The sequence below is a fragment of the Hemitrygon akajei genome, chromosome 1, assembly GCF_048418815.1.
Source record: "Hemitrygon akajei chromosome 1, sHemAka1.3, whole genome shotgun sequence".
NCBI classification, from domain to species: Eukaryota; Metazoa; Chordata; class Chondrichthyes; order Myliobatiformes; family Dasyatidae; genus Hemitrygon; species Hemitrygon akajei.
This window is the reverse complement of record NC_133124.1, coordinates 31,488,432-31,504,081: the sequence shown is the minus strand read 5'-3', so window position 1 is coordinate 31,504,081 and position 15,650 is coordinate 31,488,432. Positions and strand designations below refer to the sequence as shown.

The window sequence follows — 15,650 nt, the reverse complement described above, 5'->3', positions numbered from 1 at the left end:
CGAGGATAGGATGTATATTTATTGCAGCAAGGCCACTATAAGGAGAGAATCCTAATATCAAATAATTTGCATCCCTGAAAAATAATAAAATGACCCTTAAATGAACAGATAGCTAGCTACATCAGTTAGGTATGAAAAAGGTAAGCATTCTTACAAGATGAGACTTTGTTATGGGAGTATGTTCCTGAGAGCTATGATTTACAATCCTTACCAGTCATGGAGGTTGAAGAACTATCTCCTCTATGGCCCAGTAAGGCACAATATCATTTAAAACATTATTAGACCATAGACCATAAGACATAGGAGCAGAATTATGCCATTCAGCCCATCGAGTCTGTTCCATCATTCAGCCCATCAAGTCTGCTCCACCATTTCATTGTGGCTGATCTTGGATACCACTCAACTCTATACACCTCCCTCCTCCTCCTCGCCATATCCTCTGACACCCTGACTGATCAGGAAATTATCAACTTCCATCTTAAATATACCCATGGACTTGGCCTTCACCCCAGTCTGTGGCAGAGCATTCTACAGAATCACTACTCTCTGGCTAAAAAAAAATTCTCTTTACCTCCATTCTAAAAGATCCCCCCTCAATTTTAAGACTGTGCCCTCTAGTTCTAGATATTCCTCTCCACATCCACCCTATCCTATCCTTTCAACATTTGGTAGGTTTCAATGAGATCCCCATGCATTTTTCTAATTTTCAGTGAATACAGCAGGCCCAAAGCTGACAAACACTCCTCATATGTTAACCCCTTCATTCCTGGAATCATCCTTGTAAATCTCCTCTGGATTCTCTCCAATGACACCACATCCTTTCTGAGATATGGAGCCAAAAACGGTTGACAATACACCCAGTGTGGCCTGATTAGTGACTAAAGCCTCAGCATTATCTCCTTGTTTTTATATTCTATTCTCCTTGAAATAAATGCCAACACTGTATTGAGTCTTTACCACAGACTCAATCTGTGAATAAACCTTCTGGGATTCTTGCACGAGGAATTCCAAGTCCCTCTGTATCTGTGATACTTGAACCTTCTCCCCAAATGGTAATCCTTCGGTAATCCTTTTACCAAAATATATTACCATACACTTCCCAATACTCTATTCCATCTGCCACTTTTTTGCCCATTCTTCTAATTTGTTTAAGTCCTGCTGAAATCAAATTGCTTCCTCAGCACTACCTACCCCTCCTCCTATATTTGTATCATCCTCAAACCTTGCCACAAAGCCATCAATTCCATAATCCAAATCATTGACAAACAATGTGAAAAGTAGTGGTCCCAATACTGACCCCTGAGGAACACCACTAGTCACTGCCAGCCAATCAGAAAAGGCTCCTTTTATTCCCACTCACTGCCTCCTGCCTGTCAGCCATTCCTCCATCCATGCCAGTATCTTTCCTGTAATGCCATAGGACTTCATCTTGTGGCACCTTACCAAGTGCTTTGGAAAAATCCAAGAAAATGACATCCACTGTTTCTCCTTTGTCCACCCCTTTACAGAAACCATGCTGATTTTGACTTATTTTATCATTACTCTCCAAGTATCTTGAAACCTCATCCTTAATAGACTCTAACACTTTTCCAACCAATGAGGTTAGGATAACTGTTATAATGTCCTTTCTTTTACCTTCCTCCCTCCTTAAAGAGTGGAATGACAGTTGTAATCTTCCTGTCCTCTGGGACTATGCCAGAATCAAATGATTCTTAAAGGATCATGACCAATGCATCCATTATCTCTTCAGCAAACTCTCTCAAGATTCTGGGATGTAGTCCATCTGGTCCAAGTGACTCATCCACCATAAGACCTTTGAGTTTGCCGAGCACATTTTCCTTTGTAATAGCAGTATCATCCACACCTGCTCCCTGACATTCACGGACCTGAAGCACACTTTTAGTGTCTTCTACAGTGAAGACTGATGCAAAGTACCCATAAAGTTAATCTGTCATTTCTTTGTCCCCCATTACTACCTCACCAGTATCATTTTCCATTTGTGAGATATGGTATCTCCATAATGCCAATATGGCCTCCCACTTCCTTATTCCAGTTTCTTCCTCCTTCCTTTCCAGTCCCGATGAAGGACTCGGCCAGAAAAATACTTTCCATAGATGGTACCTGACCTGCTGAGCTCCTTCAGCATTTTGTGTGTTTTGGTCTAGATTTTCAGCATCTGCAGAATCTCTTATTTCTGAGACATCATTCTGTGAATAATCAGGAATGAAAATCCAGAAAGGTAAATCTAGAAGACTACAAGCAGGAGCAGGAAATATAAAAGGTAGATTTTTATCTGAAACAAAATTTGAACCTCATGAGTTACAAGCCCATTTTTAAGGGAGCCTTTCAGCACAATTTGCTGTGGCTAGAACCCTTGAAATATGCTTGAAACAAGTGATTGTGGTTGAACCGGTCTGATCTTCATTGATTCTAATTATGTCAGGCATGCAGTGGAAAGTGAGCTGGTAAATTACTGGATGAAAAGCACATGCAGTAAAACCACTTCAACAGTTGTCCATGTGGTAGACCACCAATGGTCACTGACAATGCTTTGGTAGTAAGTTAGCAGATGAACAAACAGAACTAGTTACAAATAAGAGAACATCTGCAGATGCTGGAAATCCAAGCAACACACAAAATGCTGGAGGAACTCACAGGCCAGGCAGCATCTATGGAAAAGAGTATAGTCAATGTTTTAGGCTGAGACATTTCAGCAGGACCGTCCTCACCAAACCTGGGAAAGCTGCTTTTTCCAGGTTTGGTGAGGAAAGTCCAGTCAAAGGTTGTGGCCTGAAACATCATCTGTACTCCATTCCATAAACAAAACTAGTTAACAGGATGGACTTTGCCAGGGTTAGGGAGGCCAGGGTTATGGTAGTAATTAGCAACAAAATTTTTAAAAAAAGGAAGATCTTTTAACAGTATTCATAGATGTTACTACACTGAATCCCAAAGTATTACCAACACAGTATAAATTCAAGGCTGAAGGTGAAGGCAAGGTTTGGGCATGCCACCCAAAATAGAAGCAAATACCTCTTGCTAATAGTCATAAGAATGGATTCAAGGAAACTTAAAGGATATGGACATATTCATGGTGTTGGAAAGCACTCGTGAAATTAGCAATGTTATGGTGATGTCCTTATGTTGATTAATGTCAGCAATTCATTGCATATTGTAAAACAATGTTAGATCTATAATAAGGGAGCAGTCACAAGACCACCTCCTAAAAGGCAAATAAAAGCAGGCACCAATGCGCATGTGGCAAACCAATCATAAAAGTCCACTTCCAGCATCCCAAAACAATCCAATTTACTGGAAACCAAACAAGTATATTCTTGCGAAATTTACCTTTATAAAAGATATACATGATTAATTCCCACCACTTATGGTGAGACCTCTACCATCATAGCATTCCAGAACTTGATACTTCTACATGCTGGCATTCCCACCTATTTACATACAGACCAATGGTCTTCCATCATTGGTAAAAGCTTTCAAGCTATGTAGGAACAAGTAGGAACACAATGGAGTCCAGCTCCAGTTGGATTCCACCAACACTTGGATTACACCTGCAGTTCAGTGGGGTGGTGGAGAGAAGGAATCAGGAGATTAAAACAGGCCTTGCAGAGCTGATCAACCTGGAGGCCCTGAAGTGCAGTTATCAGTAAACAAAAAGGGGATGCTAAAGAATGTCACACTCTAATAATCTTATTCGTTATCCACACTGACTGTGGTCTATCAGTAAGTCAAGGATCCAGTTGTAGAGAGAGGTACAGAGGCTCAGGTTATGAAGTCATATAAATTAATTTTATATTGAAATTATCTGAGGTCACAATAGCTACTTCAATAGATGTCAGATTATCGTATGGTAAACTAAATTGAACTTTGATTCTTATCATTCCTATTCATTGCACAATAGGGTACAACTTCAAAGCTAATCACTTCAATGACAAGCTTGTAAATTGTTGGATACCAATAACCGAGCCTCATGATGGGAAACACAGTTCTATCTAGCATTCAGCATGAAAGCACCAACCTCTACAGTTCAAAAACTCATGCTCCCCATCATTCCTGGAGAGCCAGAAATGTACGACACCAGCAAGTGCTTTGTGATCTAACTTGTTTAAACTGAGCAAACTTTAGAAAATATTTCTGCTCATTTGGAAGTAAAAATACACTTTTGGGTTAAATTCCCAGCATATTTCACACTGGATAAACTATCCACTGTTTCAGTTTCAGTGAATTTGATCGTACTTGTAATTCTAGGAATAAACTGGACTGTGGCACGTCTGCAATTGACAAATGGGATCTGTGATTTTTCGTATGTCTATTTGAACCCATTTTTTGCAATCCTTGAAATGACTGAGCACTCTTTACATTTACTGGTCAAATTACTAACTAGCATTTTTTTCCAGCTGTGCTGCACAGCATTATGTAATCTTTTTTTCATTCACTGGTTTCCTCTAGAAATAAACTAAAATCCCATTTCATCAACCCATTTTTATTAACCTTCACTATGAATTGTTAAGTTGACACCCCACTGTGATTTTGTGATTTCATTGTGATCACATTTTGCAATGTTACAAGCTCAGTTAACTGAACTTTGACAGCTGTTAAACCTGGAGACACCAGATCCTGCAGTGAAGACCTCACCAACATATTGGGAGCTGATCTCATTTCAGAAGAAAATGACTGGGAGGATATTAGTTTCAAATATGTGAGTTCAGGCAGCTTGCTGCTCTTTGTAAACTCGCCCCTAATCCAGCACCTTAAGGACTTTGCAGGTGCCAGATTAGCAAATTTTCTGGGAAAAGAAGATATCACATCTATTGTAATAAATTTCTCAGTAAAACCAAGTAAGCTTAAGGAAAGCATGAAAACTATGCTCCCAGAAAGGCAGAGGAAGATCATGAGAATCGAGACCATAGATAGTCGGATGGAGAACAAGAGAAACATCCCGAGGTGACCCACATACTGATCCATCAGGCTTTCCAAATGGTCAGATACCATTTTATAGAATTTTATCAAGCTAAGAAAATTTAACACTGGCCTTGAATTTTTAGTTATTTAATTGACTATCTCAATACATTATTTTAAGTCAAGATCATGTCACCTTTCACAAACATAAAAATGAAACTTTCAGATGAACCATTCACAATAAAATACGTAAGAGTACATAGTTATCAACATAAAATTAAGCATTTAACATGATCAAAATTCCTATTCAATGTTAACTATTTAATAAAATTACTATTTGCTATTCTAGAAAGAAAACAAGTTCAAGGTTAGGGTAATAATTTAAATAAGTTTAGTCACTATGATTTATTTTCAGAATGGCTCAATAATAATCATATTTAGCAGAAGATTTTAGTTCTAAATATGTCTGGTCCCGTGCTTTCAAAGGAGCATAATTGAGATGACAACATAGTAAACAGCTGGCCTCTTGATGACTAAAATGTTTGAAATAGCTTTGTTCATGCATAGCTCAAGGGGTACTAAATAAAAACTACTTTTGTGGGCAATGATAAGCCATGTTATTGCTTCAAAGGTGAAAAACATTGGTAAAGTAATCTGATGTCAGGAAATTAAATCAATCCTCTCTATCAAGGCAATGTAACACAATCAAAAATATAGTAATAACTGATTTAACTGTCCAGAAGTAAAATTAACAGGTTAAGATAAATAACTGGGCAATGGAAGAATGCAACTAAGGATCATTTGTTAATCTTGGTCTTAATTTGGCAATATTTTCCATGAGTGACCACATATTATATAAGCACACTTTCAAACAATTTATAGTTAGCTACCAAATACTATGTTACTATGTATCCTGAGATTTTGCAAGTCAGAGAGGAAATCAAATGACCTTAAGTTTGAAATAAATGCAATTTTAATAAATAGTTAAGTTATTTCCTACCTTCCTTACTGATAATATTTACAAAGACTTAAGAACCACAAGGAAATGCACGTATGAAATGGACATCCACATCAAACTATTCTCAAGAGGTATAAAAGCATGCACAATTCATCACTAGTAAGGTAACAAGTAAGCATTACATCTTCAAAATTTTTGAGTGCATGCAAATATTAGGCAAAAATTTTTCATCTTTTCCTTTCATAATTTAAACAACACAATCAGGCACATCAGAGACAAGAAAGGCTTTGATCCGTAATAGCTTTTTATCTAATCATGGGTTACCTTTTCTTTGCAACTGGAAAGCATGCTGATGATGCTAAGACAAACTGACTGTACAGAAAGAGCTGGAGACCAGTCTTCTGTCAGAATCGATAGACAAATGTGTCCATTGCTGTAAACATGAGGATGAACTGGAATATTTTCACCAGTGAACACAACCTAAAAGAAAAGGAAAACAATTTCAGCACTACACATACCTCAATGCATAGCTGGTCAACAACATTTTCATATTTTACTGAATTAGGATGAACAGAAAATGCAGCCCATCTCACTCATGAGACCTCCTGACAGCGACCGAAAAGCACTTTTTCCTTCTTATCAGAAAGAATACAAGGCACAACCAAGAAAATGTTATTATTGCACTGGTTCATTGATTTTCTATGTTATTTTACTTCATAGTTTGGGTTACTAGATGAAAATGATGACTCGTAAATCAGTGTAATATTCTGACTGTGACAATGATAGTAGATCAACCATTTATTTCTATGGGAAGATCGAAATGAACCAATATGAGAATGGTTGTTTCAATTATAGCAAAATAATACAGCTTAATATTAATTCTCCAAGATTGAACAAAATAATACATTAATGTTAGAATACTTCCATATTCCTGTAAATGATAACTATGTTTCATTCATTAATGGGAATCAAAATCCCATCAAATAACTTCAAACTTCTAAATACCACATAGTGCAATCACATTATGTGTCATTTTATGTTGTGGATCCTAATAGCATTAAGGGCAATCAGTTCACTCCTTCAAAGTCAATAGATCAAAGGTGTGCTGGGTCTTACTGTTAACTATATGTCAAATGTACTTTTACCAGGTTTTTGGAAAAAGGCATAATAACTTCTACTCATTGTATTATTTTCCTCAACCAATTTTTCTGTTTGCTCTTTAGTCATTTTCTGCACGTGTTAATAGCATTTTGATAGCATGTGTAGAGTTTACACATTCTTTTCCAAAACCAATTCTCATTACCTTCAATAAATTATAGCTCTTCATCATTTACACCGATTCATTGTTTTAGATCCAAAATGGAAGAAGACTTATGCAATTACAGTGACTTCTGACAGTTTTAAGGATTGCTTCATTTATTTCCATCTTGGTAGTGTTCAGCTTTTATCCACATTGCTTACAACACACTGCACTAAAATGTATCTACCACCTATTCGACACTGTCATTAACCTGTCCCCTCAGTTTGCCCAATCTGATGCTTTATCACCTATTTTTGAACCCAAATTGACTCAAACCCAAAAGAAAAAAGATCCCGTGTAGTTGGCTACACTCCATTACTATTTCATCAAATCAAAAGTGGTCATTTATTGACTGCTTACAACATGTTTGACCTATGCAATTTCATTCAAAAAAACATTTCTAAATTTAACCAAAAGGCTTTTAAAAATTTTCCTCAAAAATATCAAAAAAGTGTGTAGAATAATTACTGGAACTCTACCAATTCCCTTACAGCAATGATTTCTTTTAAAGAAATCCCTTGTTGAGGGGAGATCTGATAGATTATGAAAGACTTAGATAGAGTAGACAGCTAGTATCTTTCTCCCAGGGTTGATACATCTCATACCAGAGGGCATGCATTTAAGATGAAGGGGATAAGATCAAAGGAGATACGTGAAGCAAGGTTCTCTTTTAAAAACAGAGATAGGGTACCTGAAATGCACTGCCTAGTGGCAAAGGCAAATACGATAGAGGTGTTCAAAAGATAAAACACAAAGTGTGCAGGAAATGGAAGGATATGAACATGGTGTAGACAGAAGGGATTAGTTTAGTTAAGCATTTGATTACTTCCAGTTTAAGATGGCACTGCTGAAGGTGAGCAACCAATTAATGGAGATTAACAAGACAAGGAATACAACTAAATGCTTTATTAATAACACTTTTCCTGCAAAACACTGTAGCAACTGATCACCAAAAACAATGGAGGGGTGGGCGAAGGCAAGGCTGAGTTGAGGATTAAAGCCAGCAGGTGCAGGGCGAAGTTGGTGCGAGGTTGTGGCATATTCAAGGCGAGTGGAGTGGAGCAAAGTCAGAGCAGAGAAGAGGCAGATTCACAGCTCGTCCACCTAAACCAAGAGTGGGTTTGATCAATCTAAGCAAGGAGATGGTTTGGAAGAGTTGGGTATGGGCCAAGACGTAGTGGCAAGGTTCAGGCCCACTATGTATTAATGCGACAGAGCCTGGGTCTTAGAGCGCAAAATGGCCTGAAGTTTGCATGAGTGTGGTGAACTACATATACCTTTCTGGACACACCCCTCTGCCGACTGCTCTTGTGGCTCCTCCCACAGACCCCTGTATAAAGGCAATTGGAGGCACTGCTCCTCCTTCAGTCTCCAGGATGTTGTGTGGTGGTCTCTTGCAGCTAATAAAAGCCTATCGTTCGCCTCCCTTATCCGAGAGTTATTGATGGTGCATCAATGAGCTAAACAAACACAGTGTCAGATGGATTGAAGAGGCAGACTATTAGGACCAGAGGCAAGGTTTGAGCCCGTCCTGCTTGCTGCTCAGTGACGTTTACTCCACTCTGCACTGCACTGAGGCCTTCTCCGGGTTTTGTGTCTGCAGGCTCCACGTTTACTCTGCTATGCAGTGAAATGAGGCTGAGGCTGAAGCCTGCTCTGGGCTTAGTGTCTGAGGACTCACTTTTGTTCTAAATGTTATTTTTTATTTTTATTGCTTGTACAATTTGTTTTTTCTTCTTCCTCTGCATTTTTGAGTTCTTTTGAATTACAGGTAGTCCCCGAGTTACGAACATCCAACTTACGGACAACTCGTACTTACAAACTGAGGAAGGAGACCGCCGTCCGCCATTTTAAGTCAGATCCCGACGCCGTCTGCCATTTTAAGTCGCTGCTGTTGAAACTGTGTTGGATAGACTGTTGGGTCTGAAGACTGGTAAGTCCCCGGGACCTGATGGTCTGCATCCCAGGGTACTTAAGGAGGTGGCTCTAGAAATCGTGGATGCATTGGTAATCATTTTCCAATGTTCTATAGATTCAGGATCAGTTCCTGCGGATTGGAGGGTGGCTAATGTCATCAAACTTTTCAAGAAAGGAGGGAGAGAGAAAACAGGGAATTATAGACTGGTTAGCCTGACGCCAGTACTGGGAAAGATGCTGGAGTCAATTATAAAAGAGGAAATTACGACACATTTAGATAGCAGTAGAAGGATCAGTCCGAGTCAGCATGGATTTATGAAAGGAAAATCATGCTTGACTAATCTTCTGGAGTTTTTTGAGGATGTAACTATGAAAATGGACAAGGGAGAGCCAGTGGATGTAGTGTACCTGGACTTCCAGAAAGGCTTTGATAAAGACCCACATAGGAGATTAGTGGGCAAAATTAGGGCACATGGTATTGTGGGCAGAGTACTGACATGGATTGAAAATTGGCTGGCTGACAGGAAACAAAGAGTAGCAACTAACGGGTCCTTTTCGGAATGGCAGGCTGTGACCAGTGGGGTACCGCAAGGTTCAGTGCTGGAACCGCAGCTGTTTATAATATACATTAATGATTTAGATGAAGGGATTAAAAGTAACATTAGCAAATCTGCCGATGACACAAAGCTGGGTGGCAGTGTGAAATGTCAGGAGGATGTTATGAGAATGCACGGTGACTTGGACAGGTTGTTTGAGTGGGCAAATGTATGGCAGATGCTGTTTAATGTGGATAAATGTGAGGTTATCCACTTTGGTGGCAAGAACAGGAAGGCAGATTACTATCTAAATGGAGTCAAGTTAGAAAAAGGGGAAGTACAACGAGATCTAGGTGTTCTTGTACATCAGTCAAAGAAAGCAAGCATGCAGGTACAGCAGGCAGTGAAGAAAGCTAATGGCATGCTGGACTTTATAACAAGAGGAATTGAGTATAGGAGTAAAGAGGTCCTTCTTCAGCTGTACAGGGCCCTGGTGAGACCCCACCTGGAGTATTGTGCGCAGTTTTGGTCTCCAAATTTGAGGAAGGACATTCTTGCTATTGAGGGAGTGCAGCATAGGTTCACAAGGTTAATTCCCAGAATGGGCGGGACCGTCGTATGTTGAAAGATTGGAGCGACTGGGCTTGTATACACTGGAATTTAGAAGGATGAGAGGGGATCTGATTGAAACATAAAAGATTATTAAGGGATTGGACACGCTGGAGGCAGGAAGCATGTTCCCACTGATGGCTGAGTCTAGAACTAGAGGCCACAGTTTAAGAATAAGGGGTAGGCCATTTAGAACAGAGATGCAGACATTTTCACCCAGAGAGTGGTGGATATGTGGAATGCTCTGCCCCAGAAGGCAGTGGAGGCCAAGTCTCTGGATGCATTCAAGAGAGAGTTAGATAGAGCTCTTATAGATAGTGGGGTCAAGGGATATGGGGAGAGGGCAGGAACGGGGTATTGATTGTGTATGATCAGCCATGATCACAGTGAATGGCGGTGCTGGCTAGAAGGGCCGAATAGCCTACTCCTGCACCTACTGTCTATTGAGTGTACAACTTAAAATTTTCTTAGTAAGATTCACCCTGACCCCACCCGCCCCCCCCCCCCCCCCCCGTTTCCGGTCGGCTGGTGGTGCAGTGAGATCAGCGCCAGGCTGGAGAACGGAGGTTTCCGTGCCGGGTTGATGTCGATCCAGTGACTCCCGTACCATCCGTGCCAGGTTGATATCGAGCTCGCAACTCGACCTCGTAAAAAAAACACTGCCATCTCCAGTTTAAATTCCCACGCGGAATATTGTGGATGATCAAATACGTAAACCCAGCACAGCCCCCACTTGTCCCATTCAGCCTGTCTCAGTGTGGTGGTTGTTGGGACCTGCTGCCCGCAGTGTTTCTGTTCTGTTGATGGTGTGCGGTGGTCCTGAAGACCCAGCGGACCTCGAGAGCCGGCGGAGGTCGGGACCTGATGCTTGCAGTGTTTCTGTTCCGTTGACGGTGTGTGGTGGTAATTAAGACCCGGCGGACCTTGGGAGCTGGCGGAGGTCGGGACCCAACGCCCTCAGTGTTTCTGTTCCATTGACGGGAAGCGATCGCGATTGAAAATAAAGTGGAAATAATAAAGCGTTTGGAAAATGGTGAAACACCATCGGTCATTAGAAAAGTGTTAGGCTACAGTTGGTCAACGATCGCAACAGTTTTAAAGTGTAACCGATAAAGTGAGAATAATGAAGCATTTGAAAGGCCCTGCCCTGATGAAAACTACAATTATTACTAAGCAGCGCAGTGGTTTAATTATTGGAATACATACGTTTAAGTGTTTTACATGCATAGAAAAGTAAAATATATACTATATACCAAGACAAACATTTGACTGACGCTTAATAATACCGGATGTACTTGTTCCGATGTACGTACAAATCCGACTTAAATACAGACTCAGGAATGGAACTCGTACATAACCCGGCTGCCTGTACTTTGTTCTGTGGCTGTCTGTAAGGAGATGAATCTCAAGATTGTATAATGTATACGTATATATTTGATAATATTTGAACTTTGATTACTAATTTGTCTGGCACAATATTGTAGGCTGAAGTGCCTGTTCCTATGCATTCTGGGTTGTGTTCATTTATTTAAAAAATGGTAAACATCATAATTAGAACAGTAACATGTGAAATGAAAGTGATGAATTATATAATAACTTCTCTAATCCCTTCTGTTGTCTGATAAAAGTGTGACAGGAAAGAGCCAAAATGATGAGATAAAATCTCTGTTCCACATTGCCCAAATTAAGTTTCTGAATCTAGCAAAGAGTATATTACCATCAATCCCCTACACAATATCAGTTTGGCCAATCCATGATTTAGATCATTTAGTAATCAGACCCTCAATCATGTCTTTGCAATTTGTAAATGTGGTTTATTCAACACATCTGTGGCTGACATCTTTCATTCTTTAGCTCAATAAAGTTAGATATGGCCCTTGTGGCTAAAGGGATCGGGGGTATGGAGAGAAAGCAGGTACAGGGTTCTGAGTTGGATGATCAGCCATGATCACAGTGAATGGCGGTGCAGGCTCAAAGGGCCGAATGGCCTACTCCTGCACCTATTTTCTATGTTTCTATGTTTTCTAAATTTGAAGTATCTGGTATCTGCTATTCATATCCCAACTTAACCTTGTTTCATCCATCATTTTCCATGATTATCTATACTGACTCCCAGAAAAATAACTAAATTAAAAATTTGCATCCTTGTTTTCAAATAACCATATGGACCAGCTCATAAATGTTTCCGCTGATTTGTAATGACCAGTGTGTGCAAAAATCTTGTCCTGTGCAATTTTTTGCCCAGTGACAACCTGTGCACACTGAATAATTGCTTCAATAAAAACAGTATAAATAAGCTGGTTCTACAATCTGCAGACAAATCATCACAAACTCCATGTTGTCAACACCATCCGCATCAGAAACTGGAAAAGGAAATGTGATTGTGTATGATCTGACTTCGGTTCTTTGCGTGAATGGGACTCGCTCTCAGGGCCTCACAACCAGCCGCTTTTTGATATCCCAAGGATGCGGCCTGGAAAATTAGCACACCTTCAGGGTGCCGGATTTTCATGGCCCTGGAGACGGGCTGATTCAAGGCCAGTGCCCCTGACTGAGATGTCATGGGAGAACATGGAACATCTGGAGCAGCGGGTTAGCTGCCTGCTGTGTGTCCAGAGACCCGAGTCTTTCCAGGGCTGATTCTCTAGGCGAAGAGCTCGGAAAAAGTGATGCAACAGACTTTTAACATCATAAATCAGCCAGTTGTTTAAGTCTCCCCTCTTGCTGTGAAACGGGGACACCTCGGGAGAGGGAGAGAACCTGTGGTATGTTGAATTACTGAATGAATGAGTAGTCTTTGGAGTACTGCAAGTCTGTGTCTTTACTGCATGCTTTGCTTGAGTGCTCGGTGGAGGCCGCCGATGCTTCTTTGCTGGTGGTGGTGGTGGTGGGCGGGGTGGGGGGGGGGGGTTGCTGCCTTGCTGCTGTCTGTACATGGGAGGGGGGAGCTGGGGGGTGCTCTTGGGGTTCAAACGTTTAAATGTCAATCATTCTTTGGGGCACTCCTCTGCAAAGAAAAAGAATTTCAGGATGTATATTGTATACATTTCTCTGACATTAAATATACCTATTGAACCTATTGATATACTTAACATGCCAATGAGGTGCAGAGTGACAACCTTTTGTGCAGTTTAAATTCCTTTGTGGTTCAGTAGCAAAAGATGTGTGTGTGCAACATTGGAGCTCATCTTTATTTACTTATTGAGACACAGCACAGAATAGGCTCTTCTGGCCCTTCAAACTGTAATGCTCAGCAATCCCCAATTTAACCCTAGCCTAATCATGGGACAATTTACAATGACCAATTAACCTACTAACTGGTAGGTCTTTGGACTGTTGGAGAAAACCAGAGTCCACAGGGAGGATGTACAAACTTCATACTGATGATTTCGGAATTGAACTGCAAACTCCGAAACCCCGAGCTGTAACAGCATCACGCAACTGCTATGTTGGTGTGGCGTCCTGAACTCTAATCTTCATTTTACAGGATAGCTACATTACTAATTTTTGCCATTAATTTCATCTCATAATTAATTGCTGTTCTATTGATGGCCCAATTCACTAAAGCTATTATTTAACTTTTGGTAGCCTTCCACAATCCTTTATATGGATTATCTATGCTTAATAATATCTCAGTACTGTTAAGCACAATCATTTTGCTTTGTTAGAAATGTGCAGAAATTCACTGTTCTCAACAATCTCGTCGTTCTGAAGTTGCAAATCGATGACACTAAGTTATCTAACAATTTAAAACTAAACAAATGGTTATGTGTCAAATGAGGACAGTTTTAGGGGACTGAGTGTAGAAATCAAACTGTTTTGTTCTCCTAAAGTGAACAGTGGAAAGAACACTTCATAAGAAAATGGGGAGCTGATCCATTTATTATTTAATTAGCAGCTTTGATTGTTACGTTTCCTAAGAGCTCATTCTTCATCAGACAAAGAATCTAAACATTGATTTTCTAAGGCAATATCTTCTTCAAAATCAAAACATAGTCAACGTAATTCACACCCCATGTCCACATATTATAGAATATTTTGATGAAATTGTACAAGCATGTACACATTGGTACCTTGCTTCATGCTCAGGATGTGTTCCCATGAAAGAGTGCTAAAGAATCAGTGCTCAGAAGGGTTATTACATCATTATAAATATAGAAATGCATTATCAGGAGTGAAATTGTGCAAGGAACCTGGCATGCACCCCTGCAAGCTCCATTATTGCATCAGGAACCTGGGTACTAAGTACTAAGCAGAAATTCCTGCACTAACCATTGTTGCTTGAGGCCATGCCAGAAACCCAGAAATAAATCATCCAAGGCTTATTATGAGCACTGACTTTGGATAAGTTGAGGCAAGTGGTAAAGCGGCTCAATGCTGAGATGTGGGCCACTGACATCTGCGTCGACAGATTGCCTAAATCCCATGGTCTATTTTGTCCACCCTGTTGAATGTGATGGAAGTTGCTGTCACCCCTTTTCTCTGTTAAACTGCACAGCTCTCCCCAATCTCGAGATTTCTTTATGGCAAAAGGGTTAATAGTAGTTATTGGCCTTTGAGTTTGTTCCATCAATCAAAGAGAATGGAGTGTGGGGTGGGGTGAGAGTGAAGGGAAATACTGCAACATCTGTCATATTAAATGGGAGTGACAAAAAAGACAGCAGGATCCAAGCAAAGATTTGGTGCTGTCAGTCCACAGTTGTCAATCTGCATATACCATGCATGTCACTATGCAGTCCTAAGCCCCACATCTCTACACTAAGCAGCAACATTAGTTGTCACAACGAACTCTACATAAGCTCTCACCATTCCTCACATACAGCCTCCCTATATAAAGTTGTGTGTGGTTAGAAACATAGAAAACCTGCAGCACCATACAGGCCCTTCAGCCCACAATGCTGTGCCGATCATGTCCTTACATTAGCAATTATCTAGAGTTACCATGGTTCTCTATTTTTAATTCTTAACTGCAACAGTACAGGTTATAGCATGGACTCGTAGCAGGCTCATCACACAGCGTGAGAACACTATAGCTCTCAGTACAGGTACTTGTGTAGATGCTGCAAGGACTGTACTGTTCTGCTTATAATAGGGGAAAATAATTGCTTTCAGGATTGGGTAAACTGCTAAAGTCTATTTTACATCCCTCATTGTCATTAATTAAAAGACAAATAAAAGTGACATCATATATTTTGAAACTATGTATGATGAGACCATTTGTCAAAATCCTTGTCAATGCATCTATTTAAAATACTTATTGTACTGATGTTGGCATACTTGTTTTGGCAGAATACTCACTCCACAACTTGCCTTCTCTGATGTATGCTTTAAGTTGCACGTTGCAGGTTTAACATGAAATATAATTTGACATAATTGAGAAGAATTTCTGACACAGTAACATTATAGTTAAATG

At 40.1% G+C, this 15,650-nt stretch overlaps 1 protein-coding gene across 2 annotated transcripts in view; it reads right to left on the bottom strand.

Moving 5' to 3' along the window:
• The window catches only part of LOC140725219 (ubiquitin-conjugating enzyme E2 W), a 77,719-nt gene that overhangs the window by 24,070 nt on the left and 37,999 nt on the right, over positions 1–15,650 (bottom strand). For both annotated transcript variants that reach the window (XM_073040389.1, XM_073040379.1), the window contains one exon: positions 6,200–6,355. In XM_073040389.1, the coding sequence (XP_072896490.1) occupies positions 6,200–6,355 (156 nt within the window). The remainder of the gene's footprint in view (positions 1–6,199; positions 6,356–15,650) is intronic.